Here is a 21,782-nt window from a genome sequence, read left to right as displayed (position 1 = left end):
ATTTCTTTTATGACCAGAGATGTCCAGCATTTCTTCATGTGTTTGTAGGCCATTCTTATTTCTTCTTCAGAGAAGACTCTCTTTAAGTCTTTGGCCCATCTTTTGATGGGATGGTTGTTTCTTTGGAGATTAGTTTTGGATTGATTCAATTTTTTGAGCTGTTGATATATTTTAGATATGAGGCCTTTGTCCGTTGTATGATTTTTAAAGGGTAACTAATAGAGAAGTTTCTGTAAATCTCTTAGTCACTAATAATTCCTCTTGGAGGGATCAGATAATATGTTTATAATCATTCTGCAAAAAATTATGTTTACAGGTTAATTTTAGGAATCCTATGGATAATTCACTTGTTTTACTTTTCAAGTTTAGTACAGGTGTAAAATTTACTTGTTTTGCAAAGAAATAAATTGAATTTTACCAATATACTTTAAAATTTTTTACTTGTTAAACTCACTGTCATGAGCAGTATTTTGAAAAGTGTTATGTCAATGCAGTTGTTTCACTGTTGAAGTTAGTTTAATATAATTTTAGAATCACAAGCATCTATTAAAATATTTGTGATTACAATTTTTGAGTTTGGTCTTGATTAATAGATATTTCTCCTAGAGTTCCTATTAGTGAAATTTCTTAGACTCTTTAGGGTCTTAGCAGACATTTTTTAAAAATTTGATTTTTTGTCAGCTACAGTACAACTGTAGCAATTTTAACAGACCCCTGGGAGGCATATGCCTATGAGAGAGAGAGAGAGAGAGAGAGAGAGAGAGAGAGAGAGAGAGGGAACGCGCGTGCGCGAGAGAGAAAGAGGGAGAGAGAAAGAGAATGTGAGTGTGTGTGTGTGTGTGTTGTGTGTATTGCGTGTATTGCCTGGAATCAAACCTAGGGTTGGAGCTTTCAAAACAAGCACAATCTTGAGATTGATCCTCACCCATAGCCCAGTAGGCCTCTTATGGTCTTCTCTTTTTCTTAACCTTCCCCCAGACTCCCCTGTGTATCTTGAATATATTTTGTTTGACTGTCTATCCAATTAAAGACTTGAGTTAACCCAGGATTCAATGCCTGAACATAATCAATGAATTTTTAAAAAATTTGAATTGCCTCACATCTGTAATCCCAGATACTTACAAGGTAGAAGGATTATGGATCAAATCTCGTCAAAACAAGAATTTAGCAGGACTTCATATCAACAGAATATTTGAGTATGGTGTTGTATGTCTGTGGTCTGTGGTCTCAAGCATGGGAGGCATAGTTAGGAGAGCTGTCTTAAGTCAATCTAGACAAAAAACAAAACAAAACAACAACAACAACAACAAAAAACAAAGACTTAGGACCCTGTCTGAAAAAACAACCTAAAGCCAAAAAGGGCTGGAGGGTGGCTCAGGTGTCTAGAGTACCATTTACCTGGTATCATCCTAAAACAAAAAAGAAAAAAGAAAGGAACAAGTCTCTGTTATTTGTGCGCATGCTTAGGCCATTTAGATTTAATGTGTATTTTTTTTTTTTTTACAGAATTTCAGTGGTATTTCAATCTTAAATACTTTTCAAGTCTAATGTTGACTTGAAAGATACATACACATTTTTTGTGTGTGATAGGGTCCCAAACACATTTTAGTCATTGTGGAATGAAACTTCTTACTAAAACTCTGTTTTGCTATAAATAATAGATAACAATATTAAGCTTAGAAGGAACCATTCGACACAAAGTCCCATAATCCCATGAAAACTAAGTGAACTAATAAAGATAATATTTTGGAATTTTATTACCAATGTGCTGTATTGTTTTAAAAACCTTTCTTTTTGTCTCATAATTTAGGGTTTGTCTGATCCAGGTAATTATCATGAATTTTGTCGATTTTTGGCTCGTTTAAAGACAAACTATCAGCTGGGAGAATTAGTTACAGTAAAGGAGTACCCTGAAGTTATCAGATTGATTGCTAATTTTACTGTTACTAGCCTACAGGTAAGTAAAAGTAGATAACTGATGTTAAACCTATAGATAGTTTAATAAATTTCTTGGTAAGAGTTTTGAGGGTTTTTTTCTCTTTCAATATTTCCTTTAGTACCTTGTTGAAAATGGTCTTTGCAAAAGTTTTAGGTAAAAAGTTCATTGCTACATTTATAATAATAAAAAATGAAAAGCTTCTTAAATGTCTGATAATCGAAGAATGACATTAGCAGCTGTATAGTAAAATAAATGTGAAAAAGATGAATATTTTTACAGATTGTTATTACAAAATTCCTAAGTTGGGGGGATAGCTTAAAATTATTTTCTACATGACCTGAAAAACATTCTTGGAATGATCTAAAGGAAATCTTGTCACACTTTGGATAATAATCATTGTTGGGTTAGGATAGTAATGGGAGATTTTGATTTCTTTGTGCTTTTATAAATGTGCTATATTAAATGTTTAGTAGTTATATAATCAGAATAAAAGTTCATTTAAAATGAATCTAGTAATTTTGCTCTGTGATTATTTTCTGGAAAGCTGTAATGTCATTGTAAATAATATTTGCTGTGTTTCATCTTAGCATTGGGAGTTTGCTCCCAACAGCGTTCATTATTTATTAACTCTGTGGCAAAGAATGGTAGCATCAGTTCCTTTTGTAAAGTCAACTGAACCCCACTTACTAGACACTTATGCACCTGAAATCACCAAGGCCTTCATTACTTCCCGACTGGAATCTGTTGCCATAGTTGTAAGGTATTTTAACTAAATGTTTCTGCCGTATATGTGTGAGTGTGTGTGTGTTTTGTTTTACGGATCATGGGGCTTGAATTCTGCCTGGGTGCTGGCCCTGAGCTCTTCAGCTCAAGGCTACCACCCTGCCCCTGGGCCTGGACATTGTCCCTGAGCTATTCAGCTCAAGGCTACCATCCTACTTTTGAGCCAAGCCCCACTTCCTGTTTTCTAGAGATTAATTGAAGATGAGAGTCTTAGGTCCTTTTGTGCCCAGGCTGGCTTTGAACAAGTGAGGTAATGAATTATATTTCTCTCTCTTTTTTTTTTTTTTTTTTGCCAGTCCTGGGCTTGGGCTCAGGGCCTGAGCACTGTCCCTGGATTTTCTCAAGGCTAGGGCTCTACCACTTGAGCCACAGCACCACTTCTGGCTTTTTGCTGTGTATGTGGTACTGAGGAATCGAACCCAGGTCTTCGTGCATTCTAGGCAAGCACTCTACCACTAGGCCAAACTCCCAGCCCATGAATTATATTTCTTAGGGACAGAGTTATTTCTTACCTCACTCTCTCTCAGTTTTCCCTCCCATCACAACCCACAAGTTCTTCATTTCATTTTCAACATAACATCTTGGAATTTTTAAATAATGAGGCAAAATGCTAAAATTCATCCTCTTTAGAAGTACATGAGTCTATTAAATGTTTATAATTGTATATCTGCTGTCACAACCAAGGCATTGAATAGGAACATACCTCTCAGTTTTTGAATCCCTTCATAGTTAAGTCATGGATCTGGTTCAAATCTCATTGTTGAGTAATATTCCATTTGTCAGTCTTGATCAGTTTACTCATTTATGGGTAGACATTTAGGTTGCTTCTGTTTTTTTTAAACAATGTAAAAATGTGAATAAACTGCTGTATATTGTGTGTACCGTATGTATTTTGTGTATTCTGGTACTGTGGCTTGAAATTCAGGACCTGCAGCTCTCACTCAACTTTATTGTTCATGGACTCTATCTCTTATGCCATACCTCCACTCCGTCCTTTTACTAGTTAGAGATAGAGTTTAGCTGACTTTTCTGCCTGATCTGGATTTTGATCCCCTCTAGGTTTTAGTTCCTGAATAGCTAGGATCAGAGATGTGAACTACTGGTGCCTGGCCAGATGTTTTTTATAAGTATTATTTTTCATTTTTCTTGAGTAAGTACCTAAGGTATGGTGTTTGTTGGCATAGTAAGTTTACTGCAATCTTACTACATTGACAGACTGTGGAAACTCTTGAAGTTTCTTTGGTATTTACTCTGTGTTATGATTAGGCTATCTTCTTACATATTGTATTTCTTGCTTTCCAATCTATTGGGTTTTTCTTTAATCCATCATAGAATTTTATTTAGTATGAAATGTGCTTGTTGTGGATTTGAGTACATCCCATTGTAACGTTCTCTGCCAAGGCCGTTGTATGTGTTTGCAGAGATGGTTTAGATGACCCACTGGACGACACGGCTACTGTGTTCCAGCAGCTGGAGCAGCTATGCACTGTCAGCAGATGTGAATATGAGAAAACATGTACGCTTCTTGTGCAGTTATTTGACCAAAATGCACAGAATTATCAAAAACTTCTTCATTCAGCTTCTGGGATTACTGTGGACATGGCAATCCAAGAAGGTCAGTCTTACAGGACTATTATGTGAGTAATATGTTGGATAGTAATTGTATTATTAATTACTTTAATAGTCTTACTGCAAATTATTTTTGTGTATTTCCCTCAATATCTACTACCTTAGTAAGTCATTCTGTTTACCTGCTGAATGTTTTGAAAACATGGTAGTTGATTTTTAAAATTTTTTCCTTCATAAGATTCATTAATATTTCTGTATGGAATTATCAAGAAAATGTAATGATTCTTTTTTTTCATATATTTTTATTGTAATTAATACAAGGGTTACATGATATTTGCCAGATAGGAGGTGCATTAATTCACATACATTGATACCCTTTCACATGTCTTGGTACCCATTACCCTCCCCCCCACCCCCCATCTTGTTTTCCCCCCTTCCCTATCCAATTTCAAATAGCCAAATACAAATATATCCTTTATATCAGATAACAAAGTGAGATACTGTAACAATATGAGATAACCAAGGGACAGCAAAAGAGGTGAGAGATAACATAGTACATTAAGGACAACAATCATTCATTATATGGCTTTTGTTTCTATATCCTAGAGGTCCTTTCATTTGGCGTCATACTATATGGCCTTATGTATCAAGGTTTTGCTCTATTGTAAATGTAATGATTCTTGTCAACTAACTCAAGATATAACTTGTCTTTTATGTGATCATGTTTTTCTATCAGTTATTTGCAAGATCATAGCCAAATTTCAGCCAATAAAAAAAAAATTAAGACCTCCTCATAGACTAGCATGATAGGCAGCCACTACAGAGATGGAGATTGGGAGAATTGCAATTTGAGGCTATCCCAACAAAAAATTATTGAGGCCCTTCTATCTAAACACAAAGTCAATCTGAGTGAATACCTATAATGACAGTCATGTGGGAGGCATACACAGTCCAGGCCAGCTCTGACAAAAAATAAATGAGACCCTATCTGAAAAAAAATAAGAAATAAAGAAGCAAAAAAAAAAAATTAAAGGTAATGTTATTTGTAGTGTTTTCTAAGGTCAATAAGTTAAAACCTTTACAAATTTATAGAAACAATCCACCTGTTAAAATCTGCTGGTATTTTAAATTCATCTTCTGCATATGAGAGAGCTTGACTTACCTTACTTAGGCATGATTTATTATAGGTCCATTCATTTCCCTGCAAATGACATTTTTAAAAATTCTTTCTAATGGCTGTGTAAAATTCTGTTGTGTATAGGTACCACATTTTTGAGATCTGTTCATCTATTGTGGGACATTTGGCCTGTTTGTATTTCTTGGCTATGCGAACATGGATCTGCAGGTGTCTTTATCATATTCTAGATCATGATTGTCAGGATAGATGCCCAGGGGTGGTATGACTGGGTCACAGAGAAGATCTAATTTCCGGATTGCTGTCCAGAATGGATGTACTAGTTCACATTCCCTCTAACAGCACAGTAGGATTCCTTTTCCCCCACATCCCTGCCAACATTGTTGTTCAAATTCACAACGTTGGCCAATCTAACTGGGATAAGATGGAATCTCAGAGTTGTTTTGATTTGCGTTTCCTTTATGAGCAGGTATGCTAAGCATTTCCTCATATGTTTCTTTGCCACTCTCACCTCTTCTGGAGAAGTCTCCTTCTCTCCTTTGCCTATTTACTGATTGGTTTATTAATTTTGGGAGGGATATATTAGGCCTTTGTCTGATATATTGCTGGTAAAGATCTTCTTCCAGTCTACTTTCTGTCTTTCTAGTTTAGTTACTATGTTCTTAGCTGAGAAAAAAACATTTTATGACACTAAGTAGGTCTGTATTGAATAAATTACATCAAACCAGATTCTTGATTGATATGAATTGAAGCATGTTTTATAATTGGATGCACTATTTTATTTTATAATCATTCAAGCCATCTAAATTTATTTATTGATTTCTTTGTAGTGCTTTAAAAAAATTCCAACTTTTAGTGGGGCACTGGTGGTTCATGCCTGTAATTCTAGCTACTCAAGAGGCTGAGATCTGAGAATCAGAGTTCAAAGCCAGCCTGTAAGCGTCTTTTAACTCCAATTAACAACCAGAAAATCAGAAGTGCAGCAGTGTCTCAACATGGTAGAACACTAGTCTTTTTTTTTTCCAGATGACATTATTTTATTCATAGCTTGCCAAAGACAAAACAAAACAGGAAAAAAAAAACAGGAACTAATAAGAAAATACAGAATGAAGGATGAAAGGATACAAAATTCAATTGTATTTCTATATGTAAACTACTAGTCTTGAGCAAAAACTCAGGGACAGTACCACAGCCCTGAGTTCAAGGCCCATGACTGACAACAACAACAACAACAACAATAATAATAATAATAATTGAAGTTCTTCAGTATAATGCCTGAAACAGAAAAGTTTTAATAAATGTTTATTTTTACCTCTTCTAGTCAAAAGGTCAGTGAGAAATAATCTGCCTTTTAAAGATACATGTAGTGTGTTAAAAATAATTCTCTAGGCTGGGAGTTTGGCCTAGTGGTAGAGTGCTTACCTAGTATGCATGAAGACCTGGGTTCAATTCCTCATTTTACCACATACATAGATAAAAGCTGGAAGTGGTGCTGAGGCTCAAGTGGTTGAGTGCTAGCCTTGAGAAAGTCCAAGGACAGTGCTCAGGCCCTGAGCCCAAGACCAGAACTGGCAAAAAAAAAAATTCTCTATGCCTAAATTGCTCTGTTGTACACTGTGTCGTAGTACAGTTTGTTCTGGGCAGATTGAACACTTTGTGTTGAACAAAGAAAATTATATGCTCTCGTTATCTGTGCTTTAATTTAGATGCTTAATGGCTCTTAATGTTACAAAATAAGTTTATTATTATATTATGATCTCCTTTGTATTATATTGTCTTGCTCTTTCATATTTGTGGTGATATGGTCATGGTTTACAAAAACAATAATCCCTAAGAAATAGGTCATTAACAGTAGTTAACGATTACTTGTGATCCATGATAATGACTGATTTCTTTGGGATTATTACAGTTATAAACCATAATTACAGATTATTACAACAATAATTATTTCGTTAAGGAAAAATGTTCTGTACTTGAACAGCTGCTAAAACAACTGCCTTGAACATATCAGAATAAAAAAAATTATAGATACAGAATTTGATGCAGAATTCATGTTAGATTTTTTTCTAACATGAATTAGAAATTCATGTTAGATAATTTTAAATATGTATGTTTTCATGATTCTTAAACTTTGTTGATGCAATTCTGTTATTGAAGTAGATGCTTTTTCTTTTTTGTTGTATACCGAAAGTGTCCATGACATTTTAAAATATATAAATGTAGTGAAATGAATAGTATAACCAGGCATTGCTACCTTCCATAGTATGTGTACATGTGGATACAATAAGATTGCCTAAAGCTGCTACTCAGCAAATTTTCAGTATACAGTGCCATTTTATTTACTATTGTCTTTATGCTGTACATTAGATTGCTAGTGAAAGTTTGCTACCTTTGACTGACTTTTCTCCATTTTCTCCCTCTCCCTACCTCTGTAATCACAGTTATGCAATTTCTAGATATCCGGTTTTTTTTTGATTCCTCATATAAGTGAGACCATACAATAATTTTGTGTTGCCTTATGTCTCAAAATACTTTGAGTTTGTTAGGGAAATGCTCTGCCACTTAAACTACATCCAAATAAATCACCCCCCCCCTTTTTTTGTTTTACTTTTTGAATAGGGTGTGGTACTTTTGCCCAAGCTGGCTTGAAACACAGATGAATTTTATGCCTCCACATCATGGGGATTATTGGCATGCACTGGAATACCTGTCTTGTAGTAGTTGGAGGATGGGGGTCTTGCTCCCTTTCTGCTCGGGCTGGCTTTACTCCTGGATCCCCAATCTGTGCCTCCTGAGTCACTGCATACACAAGCATGGCCACATCACTGGACTTGTGGATAGTTTTTATTTTGAATGTTACTAGTTTAAAATTGTTAGTGCTCAGGGAATGGTTTAATGTTTATGAGAAAGAGTACCTCTTTAATAAGAACCAACATTGTGTTTTAGCTTGACCATCTTTTATTGTTTCTGACACTAATTCTAACTTGGTTAACTTAGTTTCCTAAGAATCAGAAAATATATGCTTTTTACCTTGTGCAATAGAAAGAAATCATTGCTTTCTAAAACAAAAAAGAGTAAACATAAACTGTTGAATAAGCTTCCTTTTAAAACTTATCATTAGAAAAATATTTTCATTTTTCATATACTATTTTTGCATGGATTACACAAAAATTTTCTTTTTAGCAAAACAAGCTAAAAGCTGAAAACTTTTAGCAAGTCTTATCTCTAGATTGAGGAATCTAGAGAAATAAAATAACAATGACTAAAACCATACCCAGCACATATCTTCATTCTTAACTCAATTTTGGTATCTCATAGTAATATTTGTGATGTTACTATTTAAAGCCTGCTATCCTGCGGCTAACTCAGTAGTCAGTGACTTGCACAGTAGAAAGCTGAGATTTTTAAAACTCACGCCTAGAAAACTAAAGAGAATAAATTCATGGTCACTATTATGCATTATGTTTAAAACAGAAGTAATTTCAGAGTGATCTGAGTAGACCCATCATGATGGCACTGACACCCAAAAGTGACGTTGGTACTGGGCCATAGCACGCCTCATTCCTCCTTACCTTTCTCGTTTATTGAAGTTTGTAGCCCAATCTGGCCTTGAACTCATTATTCTCTAGTCTTACCCTCCCAAATGCTAGGATTACAGCCATGTGCTTTCACACACTAAGCATTACATTCCGCTTTTTATTTTTAAATTTAATTTTTATTTTAAGTCTTCATGGTAGATATTTTTCTCTATTTTGCAAGTGAAATACTTAAAGAGGTAAGTAACTTGAGCAAAACGAAGTAAATTAGAGCTAGGATTCAGATGTACTTTTGACTGCTCAAAAATCTACTACTGTCGTCTCATAAGGTTACTGTATCTGACTTTGTTACCTGTATATAATGTATACACTGTATATACTCTTATTTATTTGAAATAGAGGGGGAAAACAAGATGATGACTGGGAGAGGGAGGAAGGAGGGGGGAAAAACATGAGAAGGGGTATTAAGGTTCGAGAAGTAATGTACCTCACAAATGTAACTGTAACCCCTCTATACATTATCCCGATAATAAAAGAAATAAAACAAAATCTACCACTTTCACTGTGTGAATGACACAGAGAACTTACTGAACTTTCTGCCAAGAACTGAGCTCATAATTGTGAATCACTTTTTTTGAAGAACAAATCATTTTGATAATTTGGGAGTTTTTTCCAAAGTAAACTTACCTCTCAATACTTGTTAAACCTTTTTGTCCTGTACATGTTAGGACGCCTAGCATGGCTGGTGTACTTGGTTGGTACAGTTGTAGGAGGAAGACTAACATACACCAGTACAGATGAGCATGATGCCATGGACGGAGAATTATCCTGTCGGTGAGTAGCAGTTGTGAAGTTTATAAGAAATCGCTAACTAGTTAATATCTTTGGTTATGGGGGATTAGTAGCTAAAGTATTTTGTATTGGCCTTCACAGAAAAGTATGATTTCCTTTTTTATTGTGGAGATAATCAAAGACGAGAGTCTAATTTTCAAGCCAAATCTTTAACAAATGGTAGATTCAAATATTGCATAGACATTTGTGCAAATAATATAATAAAGATGTAGGCTGCATTTTACTACTTAGATCCAATAAAGTGTATAAAATGATGTGTGTCAGCCTGATAGCAAAATTAATACAGTGGGCATAATGGCACATGCCTATGGTTCCAGCACTGGGAAGAATGAAGAGAGAGGATCCCAAGACAGGCCAGGTTAATTCTGGGCTTGACCTCTGGCCTGCCCGCTTTCCCTGAGCTTTTTTGCTCAAGGCTAGTGCTTTGTCACTTTGAGCCACAGCCCCACTTTCAGTTTTCTGAAGGTTAATTGGAGACAAGAATCTCATGGACTTAGGGGTGACCCAATGTAACAGTGATATACACATGACAATATGTTGGAAATGAACTGTACACTTGGGGGAGGGTAAATGGGAGAAAAACATGGGAGGGGTAACAATATCCAACAAGAAATATACTCACTACCCTAGGTATGTAATTGTAGCCCCTCTCTACATCACCCTGACAATAAAATTAAATTAAAAAAAACAAACAAACAGAAAAAAGATTCTCAGTGATTTTCCTGCCTGGTCTGGCTTTGAACTGTGATCCTCAGACCTCAGCTGCCTGAGTAGCTAGGATTACATGTGTGAGTCACCAATCCTGGTGAATTTCTTCTTTTATTTCTTTTATTTTTTTATTTTATTGTTGGGATAGTGTACAGAGGGGTTACAGTTACATTTATCAGGTAGTGACTATATTATTTCTTGAACATTGTTGCCCCTTCCCATGTTTTTCTTCCAGTTTCCCTACTCATCTTGTTTTTTCTTTACCTTCCCTTTTTCAAATAAACAAACATATATACATATATATGTATGTATAATATACCAGGTATCACATTCAGATCGTGTAACAACATGAGATAAAAGCTTAAGGGGAAAAGAAGAAAAAAGAAATAGCTTCACCTAGCATACTAAGAACAACAATCACAAAGATAAGCCTATTGTTTCCATATTCTGAAGTTCATTTTGCTTAGCCTCACCCTATATGGCCATGTGTACATAGCTTTAGAGCTATTGTGATCCTCTGTTAGGAGAGTCATAGATGTATACTAATTGTTAGAAATGAGGAGGTTATAAATAAACCATTGAGCCTGTGTTTCTTTAGGTCTGGCTTACTTCACTTAATATGATTTTTTCCTAATCTTTCCATTTCCTTATAAATGTCATTCTTTCCAATGGCAGCATAGCATTCAATGGTGTAAATATGCCACATCTTCATGATCTATTCATCTATAAAGGGTCATCTAGGTTGGTTCCATGTCTTAGGTATGGTGAACAATGTTGCAATGAACATGGTTGTGCTGGTAGGTTTAGTATGACCTTGTTTCTGGATATTTGGGTGAATGTCCAGGAGTGGGATTGCTGGGTCTTAGCAGAACTCTATATTTAGTCTTTTGAGGAATCTCCATACTGCTTTGAACAAGTGGTCCAAAGTGGTTGAACAAGTTTACACTCCCACCAACACTGTAGTGGTGATCCCATCTTAGCCACATCCCCACCAGCATCTATAAGGCCCAGAAACACAACAAATTGAAGAAAGTTTGGTCAAATGGGACTGCATTAAACTGCAGAGCTTCTGTATGGCAAAGGACATAGCCAGCAAGATAAATAGAGTGGGGTAAGATCATCACTTGCCATATAATAGAGAAGGGTCTTATATCTAAAATATATCTGCAGCTCAAGAAATTAAATATCTTAAACAAATCTTCAAAGAAACAACCTTTCCATTAAAAGGTAGGATAAAGTCTTAAAATAAGAGAGACTTCTCTGAAGTGGAAATAAAAATAGCCAACAGACACATGAAGAAATTCTCGACATCTCTAGTCTTAAAAGAAATGCAAATTGGGCCAGGAGTTTGGCCTACTGGTAGAATGCTTGCCTAGCATGCACAAAGACCGGGTTCAATTCCTCAGTACCACATACATAGGGGGAAAAAAAAGCTAGAAGTGTTGCTGTGGCTCAAGTGGTAGAGCACTAGCCTTGAGAAAGCCCAAGGAAAGTGCTTAGGCCCTGAGTTCAAGGCCCAAGACTGGCAAAAAAAAGAAAGAAATGCAAATCAAGCCAACTTTGAGATTTCACCTCACCCAAGTTAGAATGGCCATTATCAAGAAATCTAATAACAACAGAATTTCTTCTTTTAAAATTCAAAACTAAGTATTTTCTTACTAGGGAACCTGCAGAAGACGGCTCTTATCACCAGTGATTTGTAATTTCTCGATTAAAAAAGAAAACCTACATTTCACAAAAATAACTAAATAAAATTCAAAGCTAAGTATTTTCTTATTTGAATTAAGATTTTTGTTTAGGATATTGTCCCTAACTTTCACTTTTCCAAAAATAATTTCTCATAATAATAAGTAGAAAACATGATTTTATGATAACTAGTAATAGTATTGAGAATATTTCATTTTGTCAAGGTAATCTAGGTTAATTTTTAGGCAAAACATTTATGACTCATTATGAGTGATGTAACTTGATAAAGTTCTCGATAGTTAACTTTGAAACGTGATCCTAAATATTTATTTATATTTTTGTTTGTTTTGTCAGTTCTGGCCCTTGAACTCAAGGCCTAAGCACTGACCTTGGTCTTTCTCAAGACTTGATCTCTACCACTTGTGCCACAGTACCACTACCGGCTTCTTTTTGTGTATATGGTACTGAGGAATTGAACCCAGTTCTTCATGCATGCTAGTCAAGCACTGTACCGCTAGGCAAAACTCCCACTAAATATTCATTAATGACACATTTAGAGTCCTTACTTTTGAAGGCATTTCCTTATGGCTGAGTGAATACTGTATATTCTATGTGTTACATATGTAAAATTTGAGTAAAATAATATATGGGCATGTATAAGATACACACACACACACACACACACACACACACACACACACACACACACAGATACCTGTTTTAGAAAATGATTAGAAGTTAGAATAAATTGTAGTAAATTTCAGAGGTAGGTTTCCATCTGACTTGAAAAACATTTTCTTTATATGCTTTAAAGTAATCATGTTTCTGTGATAGATGTTTTAATGTTATTTCTCTAAGGATTTATACTTAGAAACATTGTTTTCTTTTGTGGAAAGAGTTTTTCAGCTTATATCTTTAATGGATACCAGATTGCCTCAATCTTCAAATGAGAAAATAGAACTTGCAATTCTGTGGTTCTTGGATCAGTTTCGTAAAACATACGTTGGTGATCAGCTTCAAAGAACTTCAAAGGTAGGTTTTAGTATTAAGAGATTTAGTTTTTGAAATATTATTAAAGATAAAGATGTATATGTAACAGCTGTGAACTGAATGATGTCTTGGATTTCTGCAAAAATAAATTTAATCGATCAGTTTAACTCATTCGTTTAATTGAGATTTAAAAACTAATGCAGAATTAATTTGCTTGTTTTATACTTAACATTTATCCTTTTCTTTGTGGGTTGACTGGCAGAAAAGTAGATACTTACTAAATAGGATTAAATACTTCAATGGGTTTTTGCCTTTTATATTCCAAGAATGGAAACAGCCTTTTGTTTGTTGGGGTTTTGGATACTTATGTAGTTCTCAGTTTATTGAACTGATTCCTTGGTATTTTACATGATGCTGTGATTAGGAGACTCAGATATGTACTTGACAGTTGCAGTTAAATCACCTCAGTGTGGAGAATATCTGTGATCTGATCATCTAAAGATTAGCACCAGCAAGTGTAGATGAATTCATTTTTATGCATAAGGTAGAGGTTAATGAAGGCATTTATGTGACTGTGAGTAGATATTTTGTTTTATCCTTAACGCTCTATTTTCTTGGATTCTCTATCCATGGATTCAACCAACTGTGGATGGCAAACACTCAAAAAAGAAAACTATACTTGTACAGACACATATACATACAGACTTCTTTCTTATCAGTATTATCTAAATAATGCAAGAACACATCTGTGTAGCCCTTACCGGTACTGAATGTTATAAGTAGTCTGGAGTGAAGATATGTGTAGGTTATATGTAAACTCTTCACCATTTAATCCGAAAGACTGATCCTGAGTAAAATTTGTGAGATTTTTTTTCCAACTTGTTTCAAAGACAGAAAGAAAACTTCTTTCCAAAACTTCTCTAGGAATACTCTTAACCTTGTTTGAATTTGTTTTAGTGATGATGAAGGGATACTAATTTGAAATATCCTAAAGAAGTAAGGTTTCTCCCCTCCCTCTCCACTTCCATCCTTCCCTCTGTTCCTTTTCTGTTTAAACTCAGGATCTTTTGCTACCATGGCTAGCTCTCTACTGTGCAAGCCTTTCCTCCAGCCCATCTTATGCTAGTTAATTGGAGAGGATTCTCATAGACTTTTCTGTTTGGGTTGGCCCTAAACCTTTATGCTTAGGATCTCAGCCTCCTGAGTAGCTAGAATTACAAACATTTGCCACCAGTCCCTGGCCTCATTCACCTTTTCTTTCTTTTAGGGAATTCATCTTAACCTTTATTTATGACTTTTTGATGATAATTTTATAGTAATATGAAAAATTACCTGTTCTGTTTTAAGATCATAAATTAGCCAACATTAGGCAAAATTTTTCTTTGCTTTTTAAGGACATAATATAACTTAGTGCTTCCTTTATAAAACATTGTGATTTGTTATTGTCACTTAGGATTACTATCAATAAAACATTCTTAGAATTTGGCTGCCATTATTGACATCATTGGGAAGAAAAAGAAATAGCTAGAAATACATATTTTAGGTTGTCAGTAAGACATTGTCTAAAACTAGACAACAATTACACAGCATAAAATTGATACATAATACCTCCTCCTAACTCCCAGATGTGCTTCTCAAATTATAATTGTCTTATTTACTGCACCCAAAGAACTTGTTTTGCTTTTGTAAAAGTGAATACTCTTGAAACACTGCTAATTTCATGTTCATTTGGTCTGAATTTTTAAATTAGAACACTGTAATGTGGAGTAGAAATGCCTGTACTTACTGTCTTTAAAAAGTACTCGGAGGGCCAGGAGTTTGGCCTAGTGATAGAGTGCTTGCCTAGCATGCATGAAGACCCGGATTCGATTCCTCGGTTCCACATACATAGAAAAAAGCTGAAACTGGTGCTATGGCTCAAGTAGTAGAGCTCTAACCTTGAGAAAGCCCAAGGACAGTGCTCAGGCCCTGAGTTCAAGCCCCAGGACTGGCCAAAAAAAAAAAAAAAAAACCTACTTGGAAAAAAATACAAAATATAGCTCATTGTTTTAGAGCAGTAAGAGTTGGGTTTTCAATTCTTTATTTGATACATATACACAAATAACATGTAATTTTGGGTGGAAGAAAACTATGAAAAAAACAAATTGTAGATTCATTTCTCCTTTTTGAAAAACCTTTCATATTAGGAATAAGTAGATAATATCAGCCTGGTTACTGATTCTTACATTTTTGATTCATGCAACTTACTCTTATCAGAGTATAGTCTTAAGCTGTCTTTATTTCTAGATTTCTAGGGTATTCTCTTAGTAAGTTTTTGTCACAGTGACAAAATAATTGAACAATTAGAGGAAGGTTTTACTTTGACCCATGGTTTCAGTCTGTGCTCCCTTGACCTCTCTGCGGGGCATCTGTGGTGAGACCAGACATTCCAGTAGCAGGAAGCTACAGCAGGGCAGAGCTGTTCACACATGGCCCCAGAAGCAAAGATGCACGGAGGAAGGGTGTAGGGACAAGATATGCCCAGTAACAGAATTCCTCCCCTCACCTTCTCACAGGAATGGACTCAAAATCAAAATAGGAATGATCTCAACTTCGTCTATCAGTTTCTGAATTGTTTGGTGTAATCACTCTTGCTTTCCCAGCCTTTCTCCTGCTGTTGAGTACACATGTAAAGCAGCAGATGGCATTCTCTCCCTATGATTGTTAGGTCATCCTGGGTGTTGTGTTATAGCAGTTACTATTTTATTATTCAAGTGCATCCCTACTAAACAGTAACAGTAACTTGAACTGTAATTGAAAATAACAATCCAGTGTGACACTTAGATATATTTGGTTATTATTGAAACACATCTTTTATATTTGATACATGTTTTTTTCCAAAAAGTATTTAGGAAGAACAGTCGCAAAACAACAACAACAACAACAAAAAAAAAAAACAGCCTCTTATGTATAGAGTTATCACTGTGTTTTTTTTTCTTTTTTAAGTAAGCTAGGTACCAGTGGCTCACATCTCTTAATTCTACCTGTTTAGGGGGACAAAATCTAGAGATAAGGTTCAAAGCCAGCCAGACTGAAAAACCTATAAGACTCATATCTCTAATTTAGCTGTTAACAGTAAAATGGTGTTAGGAGAGCTGTGGCTCAAGTGGTAGAGTGCTAGCCTTGAATAAAAAAATCTAAGGGACAATGTCCAGGCCCTGAATTCAAGCCTAAACAGAGGCAAAAGAAAAGAAAAGATCAATTTTAATATTTTAAGCAACAAACATATAAAATTTTAAATATTTTAATGTGCCAAATATATAATGCAGATTATAGGAAAAAGTACCTGTACCAGTTCAGATTATAATCTGAAGCTGGACTGTTAGAGACTAATGTTGAATGGCCTAAAAGAACTTTGTTTGGGCTCAGTGTTTCTAAACTTTGTAAGCTTTATTTTTGAGCTTCCCTCAGATGGTTGTATACTATAAAAATATGTCATAATCTCTTTTCGTCATAGAGTATTATTTGCTCTAGACTTTTTCTTTTCTGGTCAATGCTTATAAATCTCTGTTAATGTTTATTTCTCATGGATTTCCTCTTCAAATAGTCAAACAACATATGTAATACATATGCAATAGTATTTAGACCAAGCCCTTTAAAATTATTTCTTTATATCCCTTTGTACTTAACTCATCCTGTACAATGTGTATTAACTATAAAATATTCTATAATCAGGCTAAGTATCTTATTAGATAAATTCTTATTTCTTAAAAATACCCTATAAATAGATTTGCCAACTTATACTTGGATTTGCCAAGTTACTCTCTAAGTGCATTTAAGTGTTTATTCAAGAACATTAAGCAGCATATTAAACTAAGGGACAATGTCTGAGATGGACAAATATAAACTTAAAATATTAGCACTACTTATGATTGAAATTATGAGTAAGTTGAACAAACATAGGATGTAAGCTGGGAAAAAATAGAATTTATAAAAAGCTGATTCCTATTGCTTGTCATACCAAATTAGACTCACCATTGTTACTTAATTATATTCTGTACTTTTATATAATTGTTTGTACATATATTCATTAGGCACTCATTTTCTTATGTCAAGTACTGTGCTAGATTCAATTATTGATTGTGATTTCTTGATAATATGAATATTTACCAAGAGCATTTTTAATCTGTGTTGTTTCAAATTCATTTTAATGAATATTAAAGTATATCTAAAGTATATTAAAGTTGAGAACTAGGTAAATGGGGAAAGTAAAATTAGATATGTATATTCTCAAATTACAAATGACCTCTTCTAGATTGTTCTCTTAAGTAATTTTTTTAGAAGACAATAATTTTTTTCTAGAGATGTGTTTTCTGTGTCATATATTCCAACTTATGCTTTTTGTTGTATTTTATTATTAGGATAATGTATAGAGGGGTTACAGTCACATTTGTCAGGTAATGGGTACATTACTTCTCAAATCTTGATATCTCTTCTCATGTTTTTGTTACCCTTTCCCTCCCCCCACCGCCTCCCAATCATTTTATTAAAGCAAGTGCTGGCTCTGTTCAGACCGTGCTTTTTGTTCTGTGCTCCACATAAAGGTTTGTTCAGATGGCACTTTTGTTCTGTGCTCCCCATAACTAACTGGCTGCAAGGTGCATGTTAGGTTTTCTACTGATTACAAAGAAAACCATGTGCTTTTTAATGTTTCTGCTTATTTTATCAAACTTGCTACCTTTAGGTTATATAATGCCTCTTACCACCATGTGGCAGTAATCTAGACAAATAGAAACTTCAGTAGAAATATAATGATATATAATAGTTAATTTTTATATTCCATCCAGTACATTTTTTTCTTTCTTGTGAAAATGCCAAGTTTTTTTTTTTTTTGCTTTAACAAAGGATAAATGAGAAATCTGAATGAGGCTCTCTTACTGTCCTAATGATTAATGATCACTGAATACTTCTGAAAGATTAGCATTTTTCAGAGGTGCTAAAAAATATACTGTTTTATTTAATTATAAGAAAGTAAAGGCTCTTCACACTGACAGGTGGTGGAAATTAGCAGGCAGTTTTGAAATTGTGCTGTGCACAAGAAATTAGATCTCATTTTAATTCTGCTTTTCTCAACTAGCAAATGAGGTTAATGCCATACATATTCAGCTGATATGGATGAAGAAATTGATATAAAGTAGATCAACATAGCTACAGGGCTAGATTAATTTATAGGTAAAGAGGCAGTGATGAATGAAAGTAATGTAGTGGTGGTCACTAAACTCCTCTGCCATGAGGGATTCAATAGCGTTAGCTGCTCATTAAAGGCATTGTCGGGGTGCATCAAATAGAAATTTGAAAAGGAATAGCCAACTAACCCCTAATTATCAAAATACAGAAAATACTAATTATGCCTTAATTAGCTTTTCTTTTAATGTACTGAAATTTGTTACTTTTTGTGTGGCACAAATGGATAGTTATATCAACAATAAATAGGTTGTTTTAATAACTTTCTTTTACCTCTGGGAAAACTACACTCCAATTTTTAATATGCAATAATGCTTCTCTCTAGCCTGTAGGAGATGAAAATTATTAAGTAGCTTTATTTTTTTGAAGATTTTACAGCAGCTTTGGGAAGAATTATTTCACCATGCATCAATTACTTTTAATTGAACTGAATATTTTTCAGATTGTACCAAATGCCTCTCATTTAAGTTTAGCACTAAGAGTTTAAGAAGGCATCATAATGAGAATTGCATATAACCTCTGTCATGTATTATAATAAGATAAGGGTAATTATTTATTTTCCATTGAAGAAACCCCATGGTAGAAGTTGTAAAGGTAGTCACCTTATTTATTTCTAGTCATTGTAGAGAAATGGAGGCTATGTGTTTTCTAGAAACTGCATGTAATTCCTTTCTTTTACAGAAATAAAGAACCATCTATTTGGAATGAAGGTGCAATTTTGTAGTAAGAAGCAAGTTGGGCTCTTAGTCTCAGAAATCTGTAGGGACCTATGGGCTCTGTGGTAACTCTACTGCTCTTGGAAAATTCGTTACTTTTTTGTGAGTTTTAGTCTCCTCACTTGTCATCAGGAGTGGTTCCTGATATTATGATAATTAAGTAAAATATGGCAAGTACCTAGCAAATTTAATACAGTATAGACGGTATAAGAAGATGGACTTTAAAAAATTCCCTGCAAATTTGAAGGGGTTAAAACAATCTCTTTGAAAAAATTTGCATGGCTCTAGTCTGCAGAATATATAATTCTCAATCTGTGTTAGAGACCAAACAGTTTATTAAAGTGATTTTTTTTCTTTTAGTAGAATTCGGAAGTACTGTGTCTTAAGGCAAGTATTTACAGGGCTCGTAATATTGATAGATAATCTAAATTCATGTCTTTAAATGCCAGGAAGAACTAGGAATTAAAGCCAAGCAATAATGATGCTAAAAGCCAAAGCTCCAGAAGAAAAAAACAAGAGTATGATTTGTGCTGTCAAATTTGTAGTTAGCTCAAAAACTACATCCTCTCTTGTTTTCAGTATTTACATTTAATTTGTTCCCACCTTTCTTCTACTTTTGCTTCTCTGTAATTACCTGTGGGAATAGAGATAGTCATAAAATACCCTGAACTTTAACTAGATGTGTGACACTAACCCTCTACTTTTTTTTCCTTGTCAGTAAAATAAGTAATAATATTCATGCTCTTTTGATAGTTCTATTGTATTTTGTCAACATCTCCGCATCAGTTATATTGTGTTACTCAAAAAACACAAACAAAACAAATAAACAATTCAAATAGAAGAAAAGGGACCATCCTAAGTGTAGAAATCAAGAATGACATTTCACAGTTTGTCAACACATGAGTACTAATGTAGCCTTAAATACAAGCATTTTCCAGTCTACTCAATAGAATTATTGATGGCTAATAAATCTTTAGAGATAAATTGTAAACTATGACTAATAGAAGCATATTACTAAGTTATTCTCATCTATTTATAAACTGACTTTACAAATGGATTTGCGTCTGTGATCAGCCATATGGGAATAAGAGACAGTGCAAAAGAGAAGCTAAGATTTTCATGTTCATCAGAAGCTATGGAGTTTTGAGAGAGTAAAACCACTATATTGAAGTTTGGTCTCAAACTAAGGCTTCAGATTAGCATCATTAGTCCTTCTCCAAATGTCCTTCTCAGAAATGCACGTTATCAGCTCTGCTGCAGACTTTGAATTTGAAGATCTAAGGTTAGGCTTAGCAAGCTCTTCGGGCCCACTGAAGTTTGATACTCTCTCAACTATTTGCCAGAAGCCCTACCACCAAGCTTTTAACCAAAATGTGCGACCCTTTCTTGATCTTAATCTATGATCTAGAGAAAGAGAGCAGTGTTTTGAGAGAGCAGAGAAGAATTTGTTGGGAGTAAGTGGCAGATCATTCTCAGCATATGTGTGCCATGTGAACCATGATTGGAGTGGTCCACATGCACCCTGGGAGACAAAGGATAGCATGAGTTCCTAAGGGTAATATGAGAGGGTTTACACAAGTTGTGTTGAAGCAAAGATAAAACTGATTCCTGAAGCTAAACCATATCTGTTGGCTAGTGGACACCATGTGTTAGAATGATGTTCTTCATCCAGCTAGCTGTGTTTGGTGGAATCTCTTGAGCGATATCATGTTAATTGAGCAAGTAGTTCATGTAGACTGACTTTTGATGTCCCCCTGGCTCTGTTGAGTTATGTATTTACAAGGTGATTCCTTTTTAATTTGTGCTTCTTTCATGCTACTCACAGATTTTGTTATATTACCAACTAAATTCCTTCTGTATGTATTAGATTGAGTATATGCTTGAATAATTTTGACTTCCAAAGTTAGAATACTGTGGTGTTCAACCTTTTTATCAGCCCCCTTTTCTTTTGTGCTTTAATTCAGAGAAACCAAATGAAGCAAATTGTTCAAATCATGCCAAGAATGTCTATTTCATTTCTTTGTGGTGAGAACATTTACCATCTTCTCTTCTAGATTTTTCTGAAATATACAAGATTATTACTTATGGCTACCTAATGTGCAATAGAACACCAGAATATCTCAGTTAGCTATAATTTAGTTCCTGTTAACTAGCCTGTCCCTTGCACTGCTTTCCAGCTTTCTCAGCCTCTGATAACTACCACTCTGCTATCAACAGTGGATGGTGACAGAGGGAAATCAAGGAAACAATTCCATCTGCAATTGCTTAAAAAGAAAGGATTTAGGAATAAGCCTAACCAAGGAAACAAAATACCTCTGTAGTGAAAACCTGAAGAAAAGAAATTGGGAGCAGTGTCAGGATAATAGAACCTCCCATGTTCATGCATAGGTAAAATTGTTATCATCAAAATGGCCATTCCAAAAGTGGTTCCCAGAAATAAAGCCATATACTTACAGTCATCTTGATACTTGACAAGGAAGCCAAAAATATACATTGGAAAAAAGATCTTCAATACTCACAATTGGGAAAACTGGACATCCATATGTAGCTAACTAAACTTGGATTCATCATGCACCCATGTCAACTCAAAGTGGATCAGAGACAGCAACGTCAGACCTGACATTTTGAAATTACTGCACAATGGA

At 34.7% G+C, this 21,782-nt stretch overlaps 1 protein-coding gene across 1 annotated transcript in view; it reads left to right on the top strand.

Annotated features, from left to right (window-relative positions):
• Ranbp17 (RAN binding protein 17) overlaps positions 1–21,782 on the top strand; it is a 191,139-nt gene that overhangs the window by 26,590 nt on the left and 142,767 nt on the right. The window contains exons 10-14 of the mRNA XM_090321205.1: positions 1,811–1,957; positions 2,527–2,699; positions 4,144–4,337; positions 9,691–9,796; positions 13,105–13,240. Coding sequence (XP_090177331.1) covers positions 1,811–1,957; positions 2,527–2,699; positions 4,144–4,337; positions 9,691–9,796; positions 13,105–13,240 — 756 coding nt within the window. The remainder of the gene's footprint in view (positions 1–1,810; positions 1,958–2,526; positions 2,700–4,143; positions 4,338–9,690; positions 9,797–13,104; positions 13,241–21,782) is intronic.

This window comes from Megascapheus bottae, chromosome 29, assembly GCF_031878675.1.
Source record: "Megascapheus bottae isolate mThoBot1 chromosome 29, mThoBot2.hap1, whole genome shotgun sequence".
Taxonomy (NCBI): Eukaryota; Metazoa; Chordata; class Mammalia; order Rodentia; family Geomyidae; genus Megascapheus; species Megascapheus bottae.
This window is presented reverse-complemented; position numbering and strand designations above follow the sequence as displayed.